The 9,138-nt window shown below is 41.6% G+C and overlaps 1 protein-coding gene across 1 annotated transcript; it reads left to right on the top strand.

The window, feature by feature from the left end:
- The first annotated feature begins 781 nt into the window (after positions 1 to 781).
- On the top strand, positions 782 to 8,551 carry htr1e (5-hydroxytryptamine receptor 1E). The gene is made up of 2 exons (XM_029425900.1): positions 782 to 847; positions 7,381 to 8,551. The coding sequence occupies exons 1-2, from the start codon at positions 782 to 784 to the stop codon at positions 8,539 to 8,541; spliced, it is 1,227 nt and encodes a 408-aa protein (XP_029281760.1). The 3' UTR covers positions 8,542 to 8,551.
- Positions 8,552 to 9,138: the final 587 nt, after the last annotated feature.

Below are 9,138 nucleotides of genomic sequence, written 5' to 3'. Positions count from 1 at the left end.
GTAATAATGTAATGTTCCTTGTGGGCCCTCACATCATGAGGGGGAATATGACTTTGAAATGGTAATATGGTTTTCAGTCAGCAGTTATCCCCCACACTGCTTTTTTGCATTGATTTTATTTCATTCTCTCTCCCATTCTCTCTTTTCAGCGTCTGTGTCTCTCTCTCTCTCTCTCTCTCTCTCTCTCTCTCTCTCTCTCTCTCTCTCTCTCTCTCTCCCCCCCTTGGCGATTCTAGTGTTTAAAACTAAAATATTTAGTTTTTATCTGGTTTTTATGTTGTGGTTTATGTGTTTATTATAAAAATAATTATCCCAAAATCTTTTTTTTATAGATTTCCAAACATCACACCAGCTGCATGCTGGGCCAAAACGATAGATGAAATTCAAATCTGAAATTAGTCCCCGGAGCACTGCAGCCACATCAAACAAGAGGGGAAACACTGCAATAGCAGGGGAGCAGTGCTGTGATGCTCCACATGATATATGTTGCAGCCTGTGTGGGGTTTGTCCTAATGCCAACAGTCAAGGACAGCAGGAAGGAGAGATTAATGCTCCTGAGTAGAAAAACCTTTAACTGCCGTGTCACACATGCTGTCTCTCGCTCAGTGTAAAATGTTTATTTGTACTGCTGTTATTGATGGTGCCAGTGTGTCATGTCTATGCGACATGCATTATTCAAAACAGAAATGCAGCTAAACACAAATCAAACTTAAAAAGAACATTTTCCTGCTACACTACATGAGGTGAGACGACAACAAATTCCAAATGAAAGCATGTCACAATGTCTCCCCTACTCCTACCTCAGCAGCGGAACAAACTGAAGAGTGAGGACGTTGCGACAGTGGCAGTGAGAAAAAATCATTGATGAGTGAACAATATGCTAAAATGAAAATAAAAAGAAAGGATATTTTGCTGTTCCTACTTCATTGCAAATAAAAGGTGGATTTCAGCAGTCTTTGGTGAGAGGGATCCCTGCCCTGCAACTGTCAGTCAATGTGGAAATGACAAATTGAATGAGAGTGTGACATTAAACTCTGCCTGGAGCTCTCAGCAGGCAGAGGGTAATGTCTCTTCGCACACAAATAAAGACACATTTATAATTACGCCATATGAAGATACATACATACATATATACAGTACATATACAAGAGAGTTATACAACAGCTTTTACAGTATTCAAACAAAGCTGATCACTTTACTTTCAAATTAGAATTATGAAAAAGGGTCAATGTATACTCAGTGTAAATAATTATTTGATTGTAATATTTCATAGATATGTTGTGGAAATGCTGTTTGTACACTTTTACCCTACATTTTCACTCATTAAAAGATTTAATGCGAGGGCCGGTCATGTCCGAACAGATAGTCAAATCTTCATATTGAACAGCCAAATCCTATTCAGATGCCAATACTAAAGCCAGACTCCAATTTAAAAAATAGGCATGACAAATCATCACTGCAGACATTTTTTCCTAATTTTTTCTTTGACTGAATTGGTTAAAGGGACAGTATTTGCTGCTATAAAACCTTTATATAAGTATAGTATAAATAAGAAGGTGTTTTATTCAATATTTATGTTGTATTTCAAATGTATTTGGATTAAAGGCAGATCACAGCACTACAACAGGTTCTTTGAAAGACTGTGAATTAGAAAACTAATATCATGCAAATGACAGATACAAAGTACAAATCTTTGTTCCAAAATAGCTTTTCCCATTTGTTGGTGTGTTAAAACAGAGAAAAAAATGTGTTATCCCCAGTGTGATACACGTTATCCCAGCTTCTTTAATTCTTTTTTTTAGCCTTAATAAATTAAATGCGTCTGATGCAAGTTGATAAACAATATTATTTAAATATACATTCTGGATCCGAGTCGCAAATGCCTAGACCTAACCAATCAAACAAACGCAGGCAACGACCATGAGCCAATCAGAGGTCCATATGGCTCTGCCATAGTAGCAGAGTGTGTATTCGAAGCAAACGGCCTTTGAAAAAGTGGGTGTTTTCAGGGAAGAGGACTGTCGGACAAATGGGCTTTCGGTCCAAAGGGACATCTTTTTGGACTATTGGGGTTTGGGATCAATTGGCCTTCAGAACAATGGGCTGTTGTCATCATGACGGGGAGAGCTCTGTAATTAAAGGGAGTGAAATTAGTAAATGTGATTGGCCATGATTGTCACAGCCTCTAATGCACCCACCTATAATAATGCCCAAGAGCGCCAAGGGAGCGTGGCCACGTAATGACCAAAAGTGCATTTGGCACGCTACCAACACACTTGGCAAGGTGCACCTGACTGCGATCTGGCCGCGCCACTGGATTCACAAGCTTGCAATGTCCTCTTGTGCACACAGACCAGCTACTAACCATCAAGAGATAAAAACAGGTGCCAACTCTAATTAAAATGAGCCTGTCCTTGTCTGTATGTTTAAGTATCTTCTTTTCTTTTTTTTGACAGTCAGCAGCATCTGGGCTTGTTGCAGGTTTATGTTATCAGTTATAAATGTGTTTCTCACTGCAGTGTGAAAAGTGTCAATCGGGTGAGTCCCTGAGAGTTGTTGGCAGTCCATGTTTGTGCAAGGCAACAAAATCCACCCACCATGCCTCATCATGTAAATTCAACATTAAGAATAATATATGCCTAGCTCCCCCTCTTTTTTAAACAAATGGCATAATGGGTAAGAGTATTTACATATGAGATAATAGGCTGCCATCTTTGTAGGAAATGGCAAATTAACCTTTTACGTCGCAGAAGGTGGATTTTGACTTTTCCACTGTAACAGAACACGTGTACGAGCTATGAGTGAGGCAAAGGCAACAGCCTCAGAATCTTTATTAGCGACATAAGGGTAACCCTAAACAGGGCTATCAAGAGGCAGGCTTCTAGAGTGGTATTGAGGGCTTTGTCTATTAAGGAAACAAGACCAGAATTCAGCTAATTTTATAAAAGAGAAAAACATATGAGTATGAACAGCCAGTGATGAGCCACATCTGTCACAGGTATCTGGAAACAACTAAGTAAGCCTAGCTTTAGTAAAAATTAATGCTGGACCAATAATTGAATTAAACTTGAAGATGTAGAGTTGACCCTGACTAGCGCTTCCTCCCACCATTCGTCTGTCACATCAAGCTCAAGCTCCTTTTCCCAATAACCCTTAAACCTTGCAAGACAGGCCACACCGAGGATAATATAAGGTCATATAAAATTGAGATGATACCACATGCTTTAGGGAGAGAACGCACTTCTTGAAAATCCTGTAACAACTGAGATTGGGGTAAATTATACTTAACGTTGAGTAAAAGTGGCAAATGAACCCTCTAAATATAAATCTGAGAAACGAGTCAAGCCCCTACTTCAGTAGTTTTTGGAGCAATGACACTTCATTAGACAAATCTTGAAACTTATTTTAAGCGGGTGCAGCTTGTATGTAAGAGAACGTTTTCAAGGTTACTGTTAAGTGCATGTGTGGCTCAGGGGCAGCTCCCACCTCCACAGTGGAGAGAGTACTGATGGGGTGTTGACATCTGTACATGTTAAAACCTGATGGAGCTCCATGTGGTCAGATGTAAAGAGACTGAAGAATTACGAGCTGCTAAATCTAAAATCAAGGACTGTAGTTTAATTGATCAAATCAATTTGGTAATGCTTGATTTGACAAGTTCATAATTTCTTTGTAATTTAATCATGTATCTGTTGCTTGCCACTAATTACAGGAAAAATGGAAACTTCCTTGAAAGAACTGCTCCGTTTATATGTATTTTACTGTTTTAAGGTCAGATAGTATTTCATGGTACATGAGTTTCAAGTCATTTGTGTCCCACATAGGAAACAGGGTTTTGAATTGTGGGAGAGACCCAGTAGCACGTGTCTTTGCTACAACATGTTGGTTGCTGAATCCACCAACAGGAAAGTGCAAAATAAAGTTTATTTTTGACAGCTATCCCAGTTCAAAATACACTGAACATACTGTATGTCCACCACTCAAACCCACATGTATGTATACTGTAGCCTCAACAACTTCATAAACACACATGATGAACAGATTAGGTTGATGAGTAGTTTTAGGCCCCATTAACACTGCTTGTGAACGCCATGTTGTAGGACAGAATATAAACCATACTGAGGATTTTGTTGTCCTTTAAAACTTACCAGGAGTTGGAATATAAAGTAAACAATGAAAAAAATGTTTGTCTTGGTCTAAGGGGAGAGGCAGGGCTATGGGGTCATTCAAATCAAATGAGTTCATCCTGTTGGGAGCATGAATGTAAAAAAAGGTTCCATCGTATGTAGAACAGCTGTATTCAGAAACTGTAACATCACCCTTTAGAGTTTGATGGGGTTTTTTGACCTGATGAAATGCTATCAAAACTTTTACAGCTTTTTCCTTTACAATCAATTACTTTAGAACTTTTCAGATACTGTAATAGTGCGTTATTAAGTACTTGGCTCATTTTGAGAAGAGTCCTCCCCCTCCCAGTTTGCTATGTGATTTCTCACCTGTCAATTTCTATTGAACATAATTGTTTCCTGTTCCTGTTTCCTGTTCCTCGAACTCGCGCTTTATATGATAAAGATGGAGTGTCAGTAATACCTGCTTGTCAAAGCCTGTGAAATGAAATGTAGCTTTATGTGACTCATCCTTCATCTGTCTTAGTCTGTTGATCCACTTTGTCCTGCCTGTCATCTCAACACCCCTTCATGCTGTTTGTTCCATATTTGGCCATATTAAGTGGCAGCATCCTTTGTGGCTTTATCTTCTCATTTTGCTCTCTTGCTCTCATCCATGTCTCCTCTTTCCTTCAGTAATATGTCCTGTCATTACTGAGTTTCAAAAATCGAATATGACCCTTTAAAGGTCAGGATAGACTGTCTGCATTTGGGCTGAAGGGTGTCCCGATAGTTAAATTGCAGACGTGCCAAAATGTTAGTTTTATGATGATGCAAAATCACCTCTGCAATCTCCACTTTGGAAAGGTCATCCATTTTCCAGGTGATATGACAGCTGAGTAATGGCTCTCACTGGCTGCTTCCCAGGCGTGACTTGCTGCTCTGATAATGATTTAGGACTAAAGTCCTTCAAGTATCTGTCTTAATTTACCATTGTTGTAAAAGCCAGTGTCTTATTAGAGCAGGGGTTCTCAACAGGGGCGGCGCTAGAAGCAATATTTTTGAAAGAGGGGTGTTTATGTGTTTTTGGGGGGTGCTTTATAGGCTCTGTGTCACGGGTGCAATAAGGGAAGGACCCAAACACAGGACACAGATATGGAGCAATAGGTGGGAGGTTTATTGAAGGGGTTTCCAGGGAAAGGGGATGGAGGACGGAGAACATCCGGCTCACGTGACATATGACGTCCGAAGCAGTAACTACATCATTGCCTGAATGAATCACCGGACTGGTTCGCGGTCCAATCAAGTAATTCGCTGGCACCGCCTCATTTCGATTCTGACAGGTTGAGACAGTTTTGAATTTGAGCGCCTCAACACTTTATAACCACGAATTTGTGGGTTGTTGTCGTAGTATGCGTTGTTGCTGTTGAGTTGTTGGTATTGCATTTGTATTGGATCATTATGCAGCCAGCCAACTAGCGAAACAATTTGTATGTTTTCACATTTTCATGCCCTGCCCCAGTGGCGCAGCCTGCTATACTGAGCAGGCATCCCCCATTCAAAGGCTTCCCGCAGTTTGCTGCATGTCATTCCCCTTCTCTCTATTTAAACTTAAGGCATAAAAAAAGCACTCTCTTCTCAATAACACATACACACAATCATCCATCTTTATTTTTTAAATAAATCAAATCAAAATAGAACAAAATAGAACATGATATTCAGTCATAGATGTGTGCGTCAAAGAATTTTCAAAGCAAAGATACTCTAAATCCACTGCAGCCTTGCACTTCGCCAGTAGAGGTCACTGTACCTGAAGCTTCGAGTAATGAACCCAATTTTGAAACAATTGGCTGAAGTGCTTCACAAAAGCTTAATTTGCCCATCACTAAAGGCAGGGATCCTGTAGCACAAAAAACAGTAAGAGTCAATTTGAAAAAACACACAAGCAAAAGTACTTGAATCCACAATTCAAGCAGCCAGCGACGCAAACTACCACTGTAGCTGAGTAGACGATCTAGCAACAAGTGGCTGAAGACTGGGGTTGATATACTGCTGGGTTGTTGAGTTAATGGATGGCAGGAGTGATGCTTGAAGCAGGTGAGTTGACTGAACTGCAATCAAGGGAGAGTGAGGGGGCGACACACCCACAACACAGACACATACACAGAGAGAGAAACAAGAAGGCGACACAGGGGAAAGGGAAAACACTAGAAACACAAGGAATGACAGGAGGCGTGGCCGTGACACTGCTATGTTGTTAAATCAGAGATTTGAAAAAAAGAGCGAGGCAAAGTCCTTATAAGTGTAAATTTACTTACCAATAAACCAAATTCTGAATTGATTCGGACCAGTGTTGCAACATGCAACATTGTGTGTTATTAGACTTTTATTTTTATTTTGCTGAGCGATAAAGTGCTGCTTTCAAGGATGAATGTTTTTCCAAGGATACACCATGAACGCTGTGTTATTGACGTGGTTACAGATTTACAAGAGGGTGTTCCGCTGACAGGCGTGGCGCTCCCCACAGGACCCTTTTACAGAGCATTTGGACCTGAACAGTTAAGGGTCATATTTATAAGTGTTCACATATTTTATTTTATAGCAATAATTACAACAATTAGAATTGTAGAATAATTGTTCAAAATCTGAATTAATGGTAACAAACTACCGCTCTGGTCGGCACTTGGACCAGCAGCAGACGAGCTGCACTATGGCTGCTCGTAGTAGCAGAGCTAACATCTGCATCACTGGTGCTGAATTTTTTGAACCTTGTAGTTTTCTCCTCTCCTTTCCTCCGCTCTGTCTATGACTGGAGGTGTGCACACGTGTGTGTGTGTGTGTGTGTGTGTGTGTGTGTGTGTGTGTGTGTGTGTGTGTGTGTGTGTGTGTGTGTGTGTGTGTGTGTGTGTGTGTATAACATATAGTTGTATAACTTCTTTTCATTCAGCAACTCCTTTTTTCTACTTTTTTTTAACTTGCTGGTGCTGTCGAAAACATTACCAAATCATTGGGATTTAAATCTCCATGGTAAATTTCATTACAATCTGATTATTTAATTATTTAATTATTAAAGTGTTGGACAGATTAACAATCACAGCATTGGGCTAACCAACAGACCATGCACATCACTATAAAACCTACATATATTTATATTGTCTTTGCCAGAGTATCAGCATGCATGCAAGCTGTCTCTCATGTACTATTTGCCTGTTTTGTTGTTTCAGACTGACCTTTGACCTCTGAGGGAGCATTGTCTCCCCGGGAGTGATTCTAGGGAGGGGCCAGTCTGGGTCCTGGGATAAACATGGAAAGCTACCCAGAGGGGAGTGCCTCACGACCCAACCTCACAAACTGCACCGCCCCACCTTCCAGCAGTCTGCAGGTGGTCCAAATCACAGAAGAAATGGCGGTGTTGGTGGTTGTCCTCAGCCTCCTCACCCTCCTCACTGCGCTCATCAATGCCGCTGTCATCATCGCCATCTGCACCACCAAGAAGCTCCACCTGCCCGCCAACTACCTCATCTGCTCTCTGGCTGTCACCGACTTCCTGGTGGCGCTCCTTGTGATGCCCATCAGCATCCTCTACATCACCATGAAGACATGGTCATTGGGTCAGGTGGTGTGTGATTTGTGGTTGAGTGTAGACATGACCTGCTGCACCTGTTCCATCCTGCACCTCTGCGTCATTGCCCTAGACCGGTACTGGGCCATAACCAAAGCTATTGAGTATGCACGCAAGAGGTCAGCCCGCCGTGCCGCCTTCATGGTGGGAATGGTCTGGGTCATCTCAGTTTTTATATCCATACCACCCTTATTCTGGAGGCAGAGGTCTAGCAGTGGCAGTTTCCAGCAGTGCATCATAGAGCATCGTCACTTGGGATACACTATATACTCTACTTTGGGGGCATTTTACATTCCCATGACCATCATTCTTATCTTATACTACAGGATTTACAATGCCGCAAAAACTCTTTACCAGAAGCGTGGCTCTTCTCGGCATCTCAGCAGCCGCAGCATAGGAAGTCAGAACTCTGTAGACCATTGCCGTGTCTCCCACACATTTTGTGTGTCAGAATTGTCCAACTCAGATCCTACGCTGGCTACTGACAAACTCAACACTACCATCCGCATCCCATCCTTTGAGACAGACATGGATGGGCAGGATGAGAAGAACCAGATATGTACTTCACGTGAGAGGAAAGCAGCTCGGATCCTCGGCCTCATCCTCGGGGCCTTTATTATCTGCTGGCTCCCTTTCTTTTTAAAGGAGGTCCTAGTAGGTCTGCAAATGGTACAGCCTTCTCCGCTTATCTCGGACTTCCTGACTTGGCTGGGTTATATCAACTCTCTCATCAACCCCCTGCTGTACACCAGCTTTAATGACGATTTCAAGCTGGCTTTTAAAAAACTACTCAAGAGAAAAGAGCATGCTTAGTTCTTAGGTTTAACAGTCCTACATTATCATCAAATAATGAATTAGAAAAGCCTCTCTGGGTTTTTTTCTCTTAATTTTCTTACTATTTACTTACCTTGAGACCAGGCTTCAAATCCTAGTTGAAGTACCGCTTCAGTAAATCAAAATGAACATTGCAATAAGATTAAATGCAAAGTATGATTTCCCTCGAGGATGCAGAGTTACTGATTCTACCGCAACCTGTGGCATTTCAGCTTCGCCCCTGTGGGCAGCAGCAGGCTCCACTCCCAAAGGCACCCATTCCCAGATCCCAGGAGAAAGTCCCCCCTTATGGCAGACATGAACTATGTTTTGTATTTACTAGAGCTCAGCATTCCACTGCTTTTCATGTCCTTACATTTACACTTGTATGTATATACACACGACATCTATTGCACGTCTGTCCGTCCTGGGAGAGGGATCCCTCCTCAGTTGCTCTCCCTGAGGTTTCTTCCATTTTTCCCCCTTTAATTTTGGGGTTTCTTTTAGGAAGTTTTTCCTTGTGCGATGCGAGGGTCTAAGGACAGAGGGTGTCGTAACCTGTACAGTCTGTAAAGCACACTGAGACAAATGTATAAT

The sequence above is a fragment of the Cottoperca gobio genome, chromosome 24 (genome assembly GCF_900634415.1).
Source record: "Cottoperca gobio chromosome 24, fCotGob3.1, whole genome shotgun sequence".
Lineage (NCBI taxonomy): Eukaryota > Metazoa > Chordata > Actinopteri > Perciformes > Bovichtidae > Cottoperca > Cottoperca gobio.
Note: the sequence above shows the minus strand (reverse complement) of the source record. Positions and strands in the feature narration are given on the sequence as shown.

Excerpts from the sequence above, each read along its gene's own strand:
- htr1e (XM_029425900.1), top strand. The coding sequence starts at position 782 with ATGTCTCCCCTACTCCTACCTCAGCAGCGGAACAAACTGAAGAGTGAG. Across the intron at positions 848-7,380 it reads AGGACGTTGCGACAGTGGCA|GGAGGGGCCAGTCTGGGTCC; the intron begins GTGAGAAAAAAT and ends GAGTGATTCTAG.